Source organism: Telopea speciosissima, chromosome 4 (assembly GCF_018873765.1).
Source record: "Telopea speciosissima isolate NSW1024214 ecotype Mountain lineage chromosome 4, Tspe_v1, whole genome shotgun sequence".
NCBI classification, from domain to species: domain Eukaryota; kingdom Viridiplantae; phylum Streptophyta; class Magnoliopsida; order Proteales; family Proteaceae; genus Telopea; species Telopea speciosissima.
In genome coordinates this window covers 235,172-253,538 of record NC_057919.1, presented here as the reverse complement: position 1 = coordinate 253,538, position 18,367 = coordinate 235,172, and the positions used below count along the sequence as shown (strand labels likewise).

Genomic DNA, 18,367 nt, shown 5'->3' with positions numbered 1-18,367 from the left:
GCATAATTCGAAATAGGGAGGATGGAGGCTTTGAACAAAATTTCTCTACCACCATGGGAGAGAGAGCGGTGAGTTCAACCATGAAGTCTTCTACTAGATCGATAATTTTTTTTTTTTTTGGGATGAATAAATCGATCACTTATGTCATGGAATAGGTTAGATTTGCTAGCTCCAATAACCAACGAAAGGCCTAGGTATTTGGACGACCCTTCCCCTAGGGCATTTTAAAAATGTAAGAGAACCATCTCTTAAGGCATGGAGTAATGTTGGGACTGAAGCACAAGATGGATTTCCTATTATTTATAGCGTGACCACTAGCACAACAATAGACATCAACTCATTCCTTGAGGTTGTGAAGCTCTTAGAGTTTAACCTAAGAAAATACTAAACAATCATCTCCAAATAGGGGGTGGGTAAGGGGATGACCTTTGTTGCATATTTTGATCCCACAAATCAGACCTCCATTTTCATACTGGGGAAATAGATTGTGGGCGAAAGGGGGTCCCCTTGCCTAATACTTCTTGAGGACTTGATAGAACACCTTATCACTCCATTGATAAGAAAGGAATGGACCGAAGTGACAATCGTCATAATAAGATTCACAAACTTTGAATTGAAGCCAAAACGAGTATTTGTTGGAGGAAACTCCATTCCATCATATTGTAAGTCCCTTTCATGTTTAGTTTGATGATGACAAATCTCTTCTTTCCTTTTTTTTTTCCTTCCTCTTGATATAATGAAATGCTTCATGAGCTGCAAAGACGTTATCCAAAATTGAGCGGCCTACAACAAATATCGACTGTGGGAGATATGGTTTGGGGGAGAACAACCTTCAGCCTAGAAATTAAGATCTTTGTTAATACTTGATTGCCACCCCGTATAAACTAATAGACCTATAGTGATCTACACTCAAGGGTACCCACTTTTGGAATGAGGCAAATAATCGTTTCATTATAAGGGAGGGTAAAGAACCTGTAGAAAAAACACTACCAACAAAGACAGAGGTCCAAATGCACTAAATCCTAGAACTTATGAAAAAACAAGGGTAACCATCAGAACTTGGTCTCTAAAGCCTACACGCGCGCTCTAGCCAATGGGAGCATGTGCACATGCATCACCCTTGGCAGGATTTTCAACTTTCCATGGAGGCAATGCAGCATTTTCACACATTTATGTGTCTAGGCACAAGAGACATACATGCCACATGGCCAGGTATCGTTCTCCCCCCCTCTCCACCCACACCCACACCCACACCCACACCCAATATATATGGCAATAGTTTTCATGCACGACTTGTATGGAGTACAAATGCCCATCCAAAATGACCAAAACCCCTACCCCCTTATAAAGATGAGCTCGATGGGAAAATCTCCCGTGTGTGTGTGTATGAATATCACTCAGCCCCACTGAACTTAAAAATCCCATTCAATAAAATGCTCCTGTACACACTCTTATTGCCGGCACATTTATATATATATATATATATGGACATCACTAATTTTTTGTTTGCTTAATTACTTTATTCAATTGTTAAGAAGGTAGCTATTACTAGGGATGTAAATGGATCAACTTGGATACAGATCGGATGTGATTGGATCCACATATTCCCTGACTGAATACAAATACCTCTAAACGGATTTGGATGCAGATCAAATTTGAATTTTCGACCATCCGTTTACACCTCTACCTTGTGTAACCCAAACCTTCCTCCCTCTAGCGGATACAATTAACTCCCAATCCATATCTCTTGGATCATGATTCCATTTTCCTCATATTTTAAAACCTATTGAATCTTCAAAAACCCTCAAAATCATTATTTATTATTAAGTAATCGAATTTTTTTTTTATTGGAATATTTGAATTTTTTTTCGGATATCTTTAAACGAATACGGATGTCCCTAAACGGATACGGATTTCGATTATCCATTTACATCTCTATTACCGTCCATTTGTTTCCTTAGGAAAGGTACCAAACAAGACATTTATGGGTTGAGAAATTATTAATTTAATAGATTAAATGCTCCAACACCAACACAAACCACAACCCCCCACCCCCCCCCCCCAAACCCCCCAAAAAAAGGGATCCGGCTCCTCTCCAGGGAGCTCAGCACCCAAGGGGGCATCCAAGGGTTGGACTGTGCCGCACACATCTCGGTGCATCGGTGCACGCCTAGGGATGTGTGCAGCACAGCCCAACGGCTGGATGCCCCCTGGGCATGCTGGGCTCCTTGGAGAGGAGCTCAATCCAAAAAAAATACCCCCCAACCCAAAAAATGCACCAATTAACTGAAACTATGACCTACAATGACACGGAATTTCATTCTGACCCTCAACTGACCTATCTAGAAGACAATGGCAATTATACAATCGTGGCGACCCCAAAGGGCTGACGGGAGAAAACCCAAAATGTATACCAAAGACAATTCACTTGATACCATCAAAGCAGACTATAAACAACATGGTCACCTGACATCACCTAGTGATCTGGCAATTCAAGAATGCTTGGGCTCACTTACAGGTTACAGCCAGGTTTTGAGTGGTAAGCAAATACCATCGTTCTTCCTGCTTTCCTTCCAACCTTCCAGTATCTCAGATGCAGAGGGCAAGTCAGTCCCATGAGAATCATCAACCTCATTCTGGTTTGCCTGTAAATCAAGTGCCATCTCAGTGGCAGAATCTTTGGAGTTGCAATGAAAGATGTATATTGAGTTTCTGTTTCTGAAAGAACCAACTTCACTGGACATGCCAGCTGTTGACTCCTCCAATTTGTCACATATGCTGCCATTTTTCTCAACGCAATTTTTCGAGCCAAGAAGAAAGTAAGTATCAGCATCATCTTCCGAGTCCCTATCAGTCTGATGAACAGAGATATCAGATTCATCACCAGTGTTTGTATCTGGGAGGTACTTGTAAAGTGTAGTGCCGCCACCCACCTTGTCTACAGAACAATTTTGCATGTTCCAATTTTCACTAACATCCAATTTCACTTCACCACTTTGAGATGGTAATTCGTCATTTGCTGCATCACTAAAAGCCATCACACCTAAAGTGTCTTTTGATGCACTAGACTCACAGAGGGAGTCTAATGATTTTGATAAATTTGAAACAGTGGCTTTTGCTACTACATTGGCTTTTCGCATGGTGTCTAACATTTTCTGCAATCCATATTTGCTGATCCTGTCTCCGTTTCTCCTTAAAACATCTATCCATTGCTGCTCACTGATTTGAAACGAGGCATAAGTCATACTATTAACTAGACCAACAGCTTTTTCATAATTATGGCAAGCTATAGCTTGGCAAACCATTTCAGTGAACAGTGATGGATGAGGAACTTCTCCCACATCCAAAATTCTTTCAAATGCATGCTCTAACAAATGCCACTGCAAATAAACCAAAAACCATGAGCCATCAAAAAAATCATTTCTTTTAATTTCATTTTCCTACTCTGAGCCCAATTAGTGAAGTTAACAGAAATAACTGGATGTAGGGTAACAATCAGTGTTTGCAAACCTAAAATGGAGGTCAGACCATTTTGCTTGGCACAGTTCAATACTCGTACTGTAACAAAAAGGAATTGGAAAGTACCTAACATATATGTCATGCATAAAGAAAACGGGTATGTCTGCTCAAAAAACAGAGCTCTATGCATTAGGTAATGTTGTTGCTATTTGTTTAAGCAGTTGTCTTTCTAAATGTTTTAATTTTTTATTCTATTCTCCAATTGTGTACTTAGCTCCAATCATCCAGTCCAATTGTCTGCTTTGGCATTATGACCTGACAAGTCTAAACTGCTGTTGACTTCATAAGGTTTAAAAGAAATGGGTCTGTCTGCTCAAAAAAAGAGGCCTATGCATTAGGTAATGTTGTTGCTATTTGTGTAAGCAGTTGTCTTCTAAATGTTTTAATTTTTGATTCTATTCTCCAATTGTGTACTTAGGTCCAATCATCCAGTCCAATTGTCTGCTTTGGCATTTTGACCTGACAAGTCTAAACTGCTGTTGACTTCATAAGGTTGGTAACAACATAATATAAAAGCAGAATGGTCAAAGGTTAGAGCGATCCCACCATTTTGGTTCAGTTCAGTTCAGTTTTCAAAGTAGTCACTGAAGAGAACCAGATTTCCACCACCAAATGACAGTGCAACAGCATTGTCAAAGCAGAGCACCAAAGCATCAGGAATTACAAGAAACAGGGGGTCTAAGAACCCCAACCATCACCAGCACAATGAGGGAGTAAAAGCAATGCTCTAAATCTCGGTCAAAACATTCGACTGGGACAACTTGGTTTCAACCTTGTCCGAGACGAAACCAAGAGTCGAAACTGATTTGTACAAGGTTTCAATCCTGTTTCGACCGAGAGCTGGGAGTTTCATAATTGGGGAAATATCACCCCCCCTCGTAAGTATCCATAATATCAAACCCCACCCCCAAGTTTTGAATAATGATAATGCCCTCCCCTACTTTTGAAAGACTCTATCAACCGTACCCTAATCGTTAAAAAACGCCATTAAGTGATGACGTGGGCATTTACAAATTTTCTATAACCCCATAATACCCTTAATGTAATTTTTTTGACGTGGCATTTACAAATTTTCTGAAACCCCATAATACCGTTAATGTAATTTTATTCCAATTTTGCCCTCTTCAACCCCAAAACCCCTTTTGCTTCTTCTTCCCCCCAAAACCCCTCTGCATTTCTTCTTCTCTTCTGGGTTTCGGAATGATAATGGCAGGAATGTGAATGGTGATAATCGAAGAAATGATTGACGAGATGCTCCAATGCTTCCTCTCGCTTCTTATCAGAAGAGCTAATTACAGTGAACATCATCCCCATCAAGGGTATGAGGGAGTATTTCAAATGGGTAAAGATGGATTTGTAAGTAGAGGACGAGTTGCAGAAGATGGGTTTGTAAGTAGAGGACTGGTAGTTCTTCTCGCAGTTGACCCAGTTGAAAGAAGCACCCAAGTCCATGACTAGCTATGTGGGTTTCAGAGGCGTTCTCTGCTTGATTGTGGTTTTGCATCATACCCAAACAACATATGGGTCGAAAATCAGATCTCAAAAAGAAGTAAGAGACAAAACAGGATTACCATAGATGGATATGGAGAAAATCAAATACTCCACTTCAGGCGGGCAGATGGACTTCAAAGTTGGGTCGAATAGGACTTTACAACAGCCGATCAAGTTCCCAAAATATCCCTGTGATTTGTTGGTCAGATCACTAGCAATTGTAGAATCTTCAAATCTGGAAAATAGCTTCAAAACAGAGTACCATGACTTCACTAAAGCTTTCTGAATTAATTCTGATAAAAATGGTGCCGGCTTGGAGGCCGGTGAAGCTGGTTATCTTGTAATAAATAGAATCAACCTGTCCTTCCTTTCCATTTTTGTCAAAAGAATCCCCCTTAGAGTTGTAGAAACCAAGGCGAAATCAGATTTTAATATCTTTTAGAGGGGTTTTTCAAAATTTCCACTTCAATTACAGAAATAGAATGAAGAGAAGAATATCGACTGCCAATCCCTGTAACTGAATTTCCAGAAATTGAATCCTGATTTGGGATAGGTTTCTCTTAAGGTTAGGTTTTTTATAGATTGGGGCTAGAACCCTGACCTACAAATCATCCTAAATTGGGTTGTTAAGCTGAAACCCATTTCCCCAAAACCCAAAAATTCGTTAAACCCAAATCACAAAAAGAGTAGTTTGTGTTGTACTTGGAGGAGCTCATAGAGCCAGAATCAAGCAATTTCTTGAGTAGTTTGTGTTGATTTCCTGAGCTGTTTCTCTGAGGTTTCTCAAGCAATTTCTTGGGCTGCGCAAACAAGAACATGGGTGAGGTGGTGGTGTAGTAAAATAGGAACAGAGGGCGGTGGTGCTGGCGGTAGTATTGGGTATCTAGATTTGTAAGAGAAGAAGCAGAGGGCATTAGTGTCATTTACCCCATCAAGGGTAATATCATCTTTTTTAACTCCAATTAAAGGGTAATATCGTCTTTTGAACTGCTATTTTAACACCGTTAGCCACTTAGGGTACGGTTGATAGAATCTTTCAAAAGTAGGGGAGGGCATTATCATTATTCAAAATTTGGGGGTGGAGTTTGATATTATGGAAACTTGAGGGGAAGGGGATGATATTATTGACACTGCCAATGGGGATTTTGCCAGCCAAAACACTTGATTTCCTCCTAATTTTTGGCATTCTTCTACTTAGTCAACCCTTCTTCAACTTGGATTTGCATGATAGGAGCATGAAGGTAATGGTTTTTTTTTCTTCCCCCAAATCTAATTTTTGAAGAATTAGTACATAGACATAGTGTTGGGCAGAAATAAGTCGGGGGATAATATGTGTTGCATTCAGAAAAGCTTCAACATCTTCAGTGGTATGCAACTCATGGATTAGACCCACAAAGAAACTCCCAAGTATTGAGTGCTGAGTATTGTATATTTGTATTTCCCTAACTTAATGTATGTTTTGATTGTTTTAATTGCATATTTACATTTCCAATAGCTAAATTATATATAGTCAGTGCTTATAATATGGCTAGTGTACAATACAACAGCATTCATCATACAATAACAAACTTGGGTCCAAGCCACAACTACCATTTTGGGTGGTTTTTCTATGAAACTAATTCATGAAATAGTTGTAAATTGGTAAAAATAGGCAGCACAAAAAAAGGTCAAAAAAACATTTTCAGGACTTGAAACCTAGGTTTCAAATATAACCCAGAAAATCCCAAGTTTCGACCAGGTTTTGGTAAAAAACTGGGATATCTCGGCTTCGAAACCTTGATCTTTGAGTAAAAGAGGAGAGGGGCAGAGGAAAAGTAAAGCCCAAAAAACAGCAAAAATCAAGACAGCATTAAAATGATGAAAAATACTAAAATGTTAAGAATGACTTGACCATCAATAATGAATTTTTCTATCATTATTATTATTAGGGATAGGGATCTACAAGCTGCCAGCTTATATTGGCATCTTGCACGAGAAGCCAATAGCGGCCAGTGAAATAGTATATTTGATGAGAGATAAGGGGGATCACATATTTAATGAGAGAGAAGGGAGAGGGGGGCTATGAGAGTGAAGTACACACTGACATCATGTACTTCCTTTTACAAATTATTATTTTATTTTTTTTACTTGTAGTAGTAGTAGTAGGTTTTTTTTTTTTTTTTTTTTTTTGGGAAAATAGTAGTAGTAGTAGCAATAGTAGTACATTTGTTATCTTATCAAATCCTTAAAATCAAAGTCCAATTAAATCTAAGACAGCATTGGCATAAAAAATATGCAAAATTATCCCCAAAAACATATCAAAGAGAGCTAATTTCTCTTAGACAAGCATCTTCCATTTACGCTATGTTTGTTTGGCAAGAAATGGAGAGAAAGGAAAAAAGAAAGAAAGATGAGGTCAAAGTTTTTGTCGTTCATTTTTTTCTTACTTTCCTCACCATTTCTTGCCAAATGAACAGATCCTTAGGGATTGTAGTACATTGCATTACACCCTTTGTAACCTCTCAATCCCCCCCCCCCTCCAAAAAAAACCCTACATCAAAGTATCAAACCTATATTTAGGCCCGATTTTAGCCTATTTTTAACTACTTGTCTGAACCACAGTTGTCCTCCTTTTACCACTCTAAAGCGATGCAATATCCAAAATTCACAAGGTTTAATGTGTGTGGAGGACCCAAAGCTATTGCAGGAAATGATGATTGCATAATCATAGAATCAGCGCAGAAGAGACCATAGTTAACAGAAATTAAGATCAGGCCACATGGAAGTCAATTATTTATCAACAATTGTCACTGGACTAGTACTTGAAGAAACTAGATATTTCTTGCCATGATTTTTGGTTATAAATCATTACTGAGCTGATGAAATTCAGATACTCTAAGATAAAGTATGCAGAAACGGATTAAAAAGAATACAACTGGTATCACTGTGCATTTAGAAGACACTAGTCAGGATACTGTAACTATTGATCAATCAACCGCCACCAGCTTCACTTTCCAAGTTTCAATCAAGACGTCAAAGCAATTAGAAACAGAGCCAACCACATTTATAATAAATATGAAGGTAATGAAGATGTAATTTACCTTTCCAGCTCTGGATGCCTCTACTAGCAATGATGCTTGCTTGCTTTGATCTAACTGGTATCCACTAAGAGTCATCTCCTTGTACACATTCTCAAAGTATTCCCATTGATGTGCACAACCTGATGCCTCAAGCATTGAACTATATGTGTGAGCATCTGGGGTAAAAGTAGTGCTAACACTTTCCTGGTCGGTTGTAAAACAAGATTGGGTTGTTTTTGCTTGTTCAAACAACTCTTTGGCTTTCGCAAACATATCATTGCGGCCATAAACTTTCAACATGGCGTTTATTGTTCCAATGTTGGGGGCACAGTGCTCTTTCATGTGTTCAAAAATCGATATGCAATCATTCACGTGCCCGCCATCCATACAGGACATTATCATGCCTGTAAATGCCACCTCCAAAGGTTTAGTAAGAGGAAGCTTCTTCAGCTTTTCAACCTGCAGCCATGGTTAGAAGAGTGAGTTCCCAAGTTTAACACAACCAACAAATGAAAAAAAAGCAGTGCAGCATGTATGATGCTAAAGCACCATAACATAAACTACTGTACACAGGACAATAGATAGTCTTCCAGTAGAAGAAACGTTATGACATTAGTTGTCAAGGTGTTGCCATGGCGTCCAGGTACTTTTAAGTGCTGGGTCACGTACTGCCTTAGTGTAGTCATCAAAAGCCAGTCAGTCACCTTGGCCCTCTGGGCATCGCCTTGAGCACCTTGGGACGCCTTGAAGGCTGGAGGCCACATTATGTGTGTGTTGTATGTTTTAAACAAATGACAGATGTTATTTCTAACAGTTCTATTTGCGGGTGTAGGTACCATACTACATGTGAGAAGCATTGAATCACCTGGTTTAGAAAAAAAATTCAAAACAAATAAACAACAAAACATTTCAGGAACCAAACTTCATTGAGCACTTGAGCTTGAAAGTACCAAACCTTAAAAAGGGCGTACTCAGTGGACAAGGCTTCCACCACTGTGAGGTCTAGGGAGGGTTATAATGTACGCAGCCTTACCCCGGCTTAGCGGAGAGGCTGTTTCCCGACTCATACCCATGACCACTAGGTCACAGTGGAGCAACCTTACTATCACTGGAACCAAACCCTAGCAAGAGGTTCCAGCAGGCGGTGGCTGCAGCGAGGGATTCCAGCGGCAGAGGGATCCCGGCAACCCATTCCTAGGTATGTATTGGGCTCCCCCCTCCCTTCTCCTCTATTCTACTCCAGTTCTTCCTGTTCCTCTCCTCTCCTCTCCTCCCCTTTTTGTTCCTTTTCCCCCTTCTCTTCCCTGTTAGGCAATTTTTTTTCCTTCCTTTTTTTTTTTTTCTCTTCATTGGTACTTACCTCTTCTTTTCTCCAGTTCTTCCACTTCTTCTCCAGTTCTTACTCCTCTTCCTCTTCTTCTCCAGTTCTTACTCTCTCTTCTTCTCTTCTTCTCCTGTTCATACTCTTCCTCTTCTTCTAGGGTTCTTCCTCTTCCTCTTTTGTTCCTCCCCCCCCCCCCACCCTTTTTCTTTGCTCTGTCGGGCACTCGGGCAGTAGTTTTTTCCCCCTCTTTTATTTTGGTGGGGGAGTGAATAAAGTGAAATTATTTAATGATACTCCTGTTCTTGTATGATACTTCTGGATATAGTTTTGAAATTCCATTGAATCCTAGAAATGAGATAAAGACCAACAGGGATATGACTTGACAAACCCAAACCTAAAATCATACAGAAATATTCAGACTCAAACCCCATGCTACATAAAACTAGGGGTGTAAATTTTGGAGAGATGGGGTGAATATTTTTACGACCTACTAAATGGAACTACCTTGATAGATAGGATGGATTCGGAAGTAGAGAGGAATAGTCTTGAAGCCAACTCATGTCATGGGCATCTACAAAGAGTTGGTGATGCCGAAGTTAAAGAGGCCCTACGAAAAATGAAGGTAGGTAAAACACTGGGACCGGATGAGATCCCAATTGAAGTGTGGAGGAGCTTAGGAGTACAGGGTGTATCTTGGCTAACCAAGCTGTTCAACAAAATTTTGAGTACAAAGAAAATGCCAGATGAGTGGACGAGAAGCACTGTAGTCCCGTTTTATAAGAATAAAGGTGATATTTAGAACTGCAATAACTATAGAGGCATAAAACTAATGAGTCATACCATGAAGCTATGGGAAAAAATCATTGAAACCTACATAAGAAGAGAGACTGATATTTCAAAGAATCAATTTGGTTTTATGCCAGGGAGATCCATGACAGAAGCTATTTACTTGTTAAGAAGGCTTATGGAAATTTTTAGAGTTAACAAAAGGAACCTCCATATGATCTTTATAGACCTAGAAAAGGCCTATGACAGAGTCCCTAGAGAGCTTATTTGGCATGTCCTAAACAAGAGAATGAGCTCAAGTAACTATGTAAGTTTAATTAAGGACATGTATGAGGGCGTGATGACGAGTGTCAGAACTGCAGAGGGCCAAAGTAGTGAATTCCCAATTACAATTGGGCTACACCAAGGATCAGCTCTAAGCCCTTATCTGTTTGCACTCATCATGGATGACTTAACCAGACACATTCAAGATGAGGTTCCTTGGTGTATGCTTTTCACTGATGATATTGTTTTGATAGACGAGACAGTGGAAGGGATTAATGCAAAATTGGAATTATGGAGATCAAGCTTGGAATCAAGAGGGTTTAAATTAAGCAGAACAAAGACAGAATATATGATGTGTAACTTTAGTCAGACCAGGAGGGGGGATGAAGTGGTGAAACTTGAGGAGCAAGAGCTACCACAAAGTGAACGCTTTAGATACCTGGGGTCAATCATTAACAAAGAGGGTGATGTAGAGGATGATGTTTCCCACAGAATTAAAGTAGGATGGATGAGGTGGAAAGGCGCATCGGGAGTGTTATGTGACAAACGCATGCCTGTTAAACTTAAAGGAAAATTCTACAAGACAGTAATAAGACCAGCTATGACTTATGGGGCGGAATGTTGGACAGTTAAAAAGAATAATATAAATAAGATGAGTGTAGCGGAGATGAGGATGTTGAGGTGGATGTGCGGCAAGACCAGGAGAGATAGAGTAAGGAACGATTGTATTAGAACTGGTTTGGGAGTTGCACCAATCCAAGACAAGCTCCGGGAGAGCCGCCTACGGTGGTATGGTCATGTCCAACGAAGACCCATGAATGCACCAGTAAGGAAAAGTGACCAGATTCAGCTTAATGGAGCTAAAAGGGGTAGGTCTAAGACGACTATTGGTGAAGTGGTAAGAAAGGATATGCATGTGGTAGGGCTCGACCCTGGTATGACTGCGGATAGAGTTGTTTGGAGGACAAGGATCCGTATAACCGACTCTTTGTAGGGGGATGTTCCTAGGATGCTGCTTTGACTATTGCTTCGACTCCTACCTTTACTTATTTTCCTTTTTTACTTTTTATCTCTCTTGCATCCTTTATTGGCTTAGCATCTATTGGATCCATGTAGCCGACCCCATTTAGTTGGGATAAGGCTATGGTGGTGGTTGTAAATGGATAGCCGAAATCCGTTTCCGTATCCGTTTAGCACTATCCGAATCGGTTCGAAAGCTAAACGGATGCGGATACGGATAGGCTATAGCTATCCGAAAAGCTATATTTACATGTAAACGGATAAAATATCCGATCCGTATTCGTGTCCATATCCGTTTAGCACTATCCGAATCCGTCCGATAGCTAATCGGATGTGGATGCGGATGCGGATGCGAATATAGCACTATCCGAGCCGAATCGGATCCATTTACAGCCCTACATAAAACCAAAAGATCCAAAATGTAAAAATGAAGCTGTTACCACCTTGGGTCGCCTTGATAACTATGCATTACACTCAAAATCAAATCTGATATACCTAAATATTAAGCATTAAGAATGTTGGAGTCTATGGGCCAGAATACCGTGGGGGTATTCTGGACTTTTTACTCTTTCTATCTTATGTACAGCCATCTCGGCTATATTAGGGACAATTCTGTCCATGTAATTTTGACTTTTTATTATAAATACAAAGATTGGGGTTTGTCTTAGACCATTCAAGCATTATTCCCCAAAACAGTTTTGTTAACATGGTATCAAAGCCAAAACTTGCTCTGATCCAGGTTTTCAAAACCCACCACCCTCCCATTGATTTTTCTTCCCTCTCTCTTTCTCTCGATTTTTTTCTCTCCTCTTTCTCTTTGGTTCTCATCCCTCCCCAAGGGCAGCACTAATAAGGTGATCATATGATCTAGTTGCTGCCCTCCTCCCTACCTCTTTTCCTTTTTTTCATGTCCTAAATTCTGCTCGATAGCTGCTGGAACTACCTCTCTGCGGTATTGGAGTTTTCCAGAATTTTTTGAAGATCAGGCCCCTACCACCATTGAAGGTTGATTTTCCATTGTTGGAGCTTCATCTGCAACCTTGACCAGCATCTATCCAGCCTCTACCAGTTGTTTGAAGACCCCTAATCCCAATCGATTTCCTTCTTCAGGGTTTTCCAAAACCCTGACATCTATCGCTTTTGGGTTTAGGGCTGCTTGTTGCTGCTATACTTTTTTGGAGGAGTTTCTACCACCAAGGGAGTCATCTACAGGTTCCTGGCCAGCAAATATCCAGCTCTATTGCAGTTTTTTTTTTGGAGCACATCCCCAACATCGATCTCACCTTTCAGGGTTTGTTCCCTGACACCATCGATATTTGGGATAGGGTTCTTCATTGCGGCTGATTTTTTTTGGAGGCGTTTTCCCCATCCAAGAGGACCACTCGACCTTGCACATGGGTTTCTTCTCCTTGATACAGCTTCTCAGATTTGGTCGGCTTGGAAGGAAACATACGGGAAGCTTGGCAATGATGCCCAAGTTTATGAACTCAGAAAGAAGGTCCTTCATACTACTCAGGGAGAATTGTCAATCTCTAAATACTATACTACTCTGTGCATTCTCTGGCAAAAATTGGACCACTTTTCTGATTTTCACCCTACTATAGCTGCTGACATTGCTGCCTATAAGAAACATGTGGACAAGATCAGGGTCTATGACTTCTTGGCAGGGTTGAATGTTGAGTATGACCAGATTTGTGTTCAAGTGTTGGGCCATTCTCCTTTTCCCACACTTGAGCAATCCTATGCCTTGGTCTCCTCTGAAGAAAACCATCGGGCTGCTATGTTACACCCTCCTATTACTGAGAGATCAGCCCTACAGACTGCTACCCAGGCTCCTACTGCCCCTGTTGGAAATCTATCTCTTGGTAATTCTACTACAGGAACTGCTACTTAAGAGCACTGTCACAAACCTTACCACACCAAAGAAAAATGTTTGAAACTTCATGGGAAACCAGTTGACTTTGAAGCTAAACGGGCTGCCAAGAAGAAGACAAAAAACAAGGCCAATCACTCTGAATCTGTTACTACAGCCCCGGCTACTAACATTGGTCTATCCCAGGATGATCTACAGGCATTCCTACGTGTGCCAAAGTCTTCCGCTGCTGCTGCCTCTACTACATCCACTACTACTAATTCTTCTGTTCCTTCAAGTTCAAACTTTGCCCCGATCAAGTATTTCATTTAGTGGTCATTGTGCTTCCGTAGCTTCCCATCCTTGGATCATAGATTCTGGAGCTATGGATCACATGACTGGTTCCTCTAGCCTTTTCCATCGCTATTTTCTCACTTCTGGGAAAGACAAGGTCAAGGTAGCAGATGGTTCCCTTTGCTCCATCTCTGGCAAGGGAATCATCAACTGCACGTCCTCTCTTACTTTGTCTTCTGTTTTGCACATTCCTAATTTTGCTACTAACCTCCTTTTTATTAGTAGTCTTACTCATGATCTTAATTGCAAAGTAACTTTTTTCCCTTCTCACTGTGTTTTTCAGGATTTGGTGACAGGGAAGACGATTGGATGTGGTAAATTGTAAGGTGGATTGTACCTGCTTGATGATGGTCGTCTTTATCCACCAACGGCACCTCCACCACTCCACCAGAACTCCTTCGTCTCTTTAGAACTTTACCAATGGCACTCTAGATTAGGTCACCCCCCATTAGGAACGTTATCTTATTTATTTCCTGCTTTAGTCAAAAGTTGTGATAAATCTGATTTCTTTTGTGAGGCTTATGTTCTGGCCAAATAGACACGTTCAACTTATTCTATATCAAATAAAAGGAGTTCTTCTTGTTTTCATTTGGTGCATTCTGATGTTTGGGGCCCTAGTCGAAAACTTCTCTTTTTGGTCATTGTTGGTTTGTGTCTTTTATTGACTGTCACTCTAGGAACACTTGGGTATATCTTATGCACACAAAAAATCAGGTTTTTTCATGTTTTCAGCATTTTCATAAGATGGTCCAAACTCAGTTCCAGGCTACTCTCAAAATTTTGAGAAGTGATAATGGAACCGAGTATAAAGAATCTCAATTTCAAAAATACTTGGCTGATCATGACATTATTCACCAGATTAGTTATGTCAATACCCCAGCCCAGAATGGTGTAGCTGAAAGGAAGAACCGCCACTTATTAGAAGTTGTCAGGTGTTGATGTTTGCTCGACATGTTCCCTCCCAATATTGGGGGGATGCTATTCTCACTGCCGCCTATCTCATTAATAGGTTACCTTCTCGAATTCTTAACTCCCGTACTCCGGCTGAAATTTTACTTGGGAATTCCTCCTTTGCGGTTTCTCCCAAAGTGTTTGGCTGTGTGTGTTATGCTAGAGATACAAAATCTCTAGGCAAACTTGAACCTCATGGGTTACGGTGTATTTTTTTGGGTTATTCTCCAACCCAAAAAGGTTATAAGTGTTACAATCCCCCTTCCCGTCGTACTCTTGTCAATATGGATGTTGTTTTTCATGAAAATCTTTTAAATTATTCTTCACCACCTCTTCAGGGCATAGTTGTCATGACGACGCCATGGCGTCCTGGCGCTGGAGAGGGTTGCATGGCGACCTACGCCATGGCATCCCTCTTTGATTTCTTCTTCCTGTCTCTCTTCCCCTCTTCGATTTCTTCTTCCTGTCTTCGATTTCTTCTTCCCTTTTCGATTTCTTCTTCAATTTCTTCTTCCTGTCTTCTTTCCCTCTTCGATTTCTTTCGATTTCTTCTTCGATTTCTGAATTTTCTTCTTAAAACTTGAGAAACAATAGAGAAAAAATAAAACATGGCTTGAGTATACATCTATTAACACATTAAAAATAGAGAAAATAAAAAATAAAACATGGTCGACATGCTCGCCATGGCGGGCGACATGTCGATATATCGATGTGACACCCCTCCACCAACTTGGATCGCCGTGACGCCGTGACAACTATGCTTCAGGGGGAGAGTTCTAGTGAAGATGTGGTGTCCTTTGAGGTTCCCCCTCTTTTATCTGCTCTCCAGCCTACTTTGGCTGCTGCCCAGCCTCCTGTGGCTGTTGTCCAGCCTACTTTGGCTGCTATCCAGCCTCCTTTGACTGTTGCCCCTTCATCCGAGGGGAATCATTTGCAGGGGAAACCATGGAAAATAGTAGTGGTGATGTTCCTATTCAGGGAGAGCCGATTCCAGTCCAGAGAACCATTGGTGAATTTCAGAAGAGAATAGACAACTCCAATATTATCACCTATACAAGATGTTTCAGAAAAGGGCAGCTTCAATCCACTGTAGCACCAATACCCATCCAGTTGCCGACTCAAGATCCAGATCCTTCTCTTGGTAAGACCTCTTCTTCCGACCTACCTATTGCTCATCGCAAAGGTACTAGGACTTGTACTCAACATCCCATATATCGTTTTGTTTCTTATAGTTCTCTTTCTCCTTCCTTTCGTGCATTTGTATCTTCTCTTTCTTCTATTTCCATTCCTAAAAATTGGCAAGAAGCATCTATAGATGGAAAGTGGAAGGCAGCAATGTTGGAAGAAATGAGAGCATGGAAAAAAAAAATACGTGGGATCTTGTGGCTCTTCCTCCAGGGAAAAAACCAATGGGATGTAAATGGGTGTTTGTGGTGAAATAGAAGACAGATGGAACAGTGGATCGATACAAGGCACGTCTGGTTGCAAAGGGCTTTACTCAGACATATGGAGTTGACTACCAGGAGACCTTCGCATTTGTAACAGAACTCAATACTGTAAGAATATTGTTATCTTGTGCTGTGAATCTTGGATGGGATCTTCAGCAGTTGGATGTGAAGAATGCCTTCCTCCATGGAGAACTAGAGGAAGAAGTATATATGGACATTCCACCATGCTTCTCTGATGGTACTACCAGGGGCAAGGTTTGTAAATTAAAGCAGGCTCTCTATGGGTTGAAGCAGTTACCTAGAGCTTGGTTCGCAGGTTCGGTAGATTTCACAAGGTTATGGTTTCAGTGGGATACAAGCAAAGCAATGTTGATCATACCTTGTTCATCAAACGAGTTGATGATAATGTAACTATCCTCATAGTCTATGTTGATGATATTGTAGTGACCGGAAATAATGGTGATGAGATCAACAAATTGAAGCTCTTCCTTGGCCGCGAGTTTGAAATAAAGGATCTGGGAACCCTAAAATATTTTCTAGGGTAGAGGTTGCTCGATCTTTGAAGGGCATCTTTCTTTCTCAAAGAAAATATATCCTAGATCTATTATCTGAGACTGGATTGTTAGCGTGTCATCCTTCAGATACTCCCATGGAAGCTACTACAAGACTTAGGGAGAAAGAAGGTGAACCTATTGACAAAGATAATTATCAACGATTAGTGGGCAAACTGATCTCTCTCTCTCATACACGACCAAACATAGCCACTGCCGTGAGTTTGGTAAGCCAGTTTATGCATGATCCTTATTCCTCTCATATGGAGGCAGTTCTTCGCATCTTGCGATATTTGAAGTCTGCTCCAGGAAAACAGATACTTTTATCTCCAAGTGGTCATCTAAAAGTTGAAGCTTATACTGATGCCGATTGGGCTGGCTCTACTGACAGAAAATCCATTTCTGGATATTATTCTTTTGTGGGTAGAAACCTTGTCACATGGCGTAGCAAGAAGCAGAATATTGTGGCAAGGTCTAGTGCTGAAGCAGAGTTCCGTGCCATGGCACAAGGAATCTGTGAACTTTTGTAGCTTAGAGGATTGTTGCAGGATATTGGTGTTGCTGTCCATCTTCCCATGATGCTATATTGTGATAATAAAGCGGCCATTAGCATTGCTCATAACCCTGTCCAGCATGATCGTACTAAGCATGTGGAGGTTGATCGACATTTCATCAAGGAGAAGCTCGAAGCTGGACTCATCTGTGTTCCCTTTGTGAAGTCTGCTGATCAGCTAGTGGATGTGTTCACTAAGGGACTAAGTGGCAAAATGTTTCATCCTATTTTAGTCAATTTGGGCATGCATGACATATATGCCTCACCTTGAGGGGGAGTGTTGGAGTGTATGGGCCAGAATACCGTGGGGGGTATTCTGGACTTTTCACTCTTTCTATCTTATGTACAGCCATCACGGCTATATTAGGGACAAATCTGTCCATGTAATTTTGACTTTTTATTATAAATACAAAGCTTGGGGTCTGTCTTAGACCATTCAAGCATTATTCCCCAAATCAGTTTTGTTCACAAAGAAAAATTGAAACACCTTTGAAAGCTTTTCAAAAAGGACAAAAATATCATTGGTTTGATGTAGTATGGAACACTACGGAGCTTAAATTGTGAAAATTAGTATTACATATAATTGTCTCTTCAATTATTTTTTATTTTTTATTTTTTGCGGGGAGGGATGTTTGGATGAAGAGTGGTGAATACCATTAATCTTTATATACGGGTGTCACAAAAACAAATGAACATCAACTCTTTGAAGCAGAGCAATTTTCTCTTCATAGCTATGAATAAAGAACAGAAGTTTTAACATCACAATAAAATCAAGGTAGTTTTGAAACAACCTTTCAATTTGGTGTAGTAAAAAGGAAACAGTGCTCCTCCACACCAATTATAGGAATTTTCTGTTGAGATCCGTGGGATTAGCATCTTATCACTTTACATTAGGATTTTATATTACTTTTCCTTTTCCCTTTTTACCCTCTTGGGTTGTAATCTCATTATAAATAAAGAGGACCTCTGTCATTACTGACAAGTCACATCATTTTCTCAACTCTGATTCCGAACTTGGTATCAGAACCCACACCCAAGGAAATCTTTTTTGGTTTTTGCATCATTCTTTTTCCACCACCACTGCCGCCCTTGGAGGCTAAGCCTCCTCGTCTAGCATGGTAGACGATGTCCGCACCATGCACCATTAATTTCTTCCTTTTGCCACGCCTCCTCACCGTGCTCTCGATCACCGCCA

General features: G+C 40.6%; 1 protein-coding gene across 2 annotated transcripts in view; it reads right to left on the bottom strand.

The window, feature by feature from the left end:
* Positions 1 to 2,371: 2,371 nt before the first annotated feature.
* The window catches only part of LOC122658534 (pentatricopeptide repeat-containing protein At5g67570, chloroplastic), a 39,734-nt gene continuing 23,738 nt past the window's right edge, over positions 2,372 to 18,367 (bottom strand). Inside the window, exons 8-10 of one of the 2 annotated variants that reach the window (XM_043853541.1) lie at positions 8,283 to 8,528; positions 8,091 to 8,252; positions 2,372 to 3,380 (exon numbers count right to left, since the gene is read on the bottom strand). In XM_043853541.1, coding sequence (XP_043709476.1) covers positions 2,520 to 3,380; positions 8,091 to 8,252; positions 8,283 to 8,528 — 1,269 coding nt within the window. In that variant the 3' untranslated portion in view covers positions 2,372 to 2,519. Of the gene's footprint in view, positions 3,381 to 8,090; positions 8,529 to 18,367 lie in introns of both variants that reach the window. The other variant, XM_043853540.1, reaches the window with a different exon arrangement.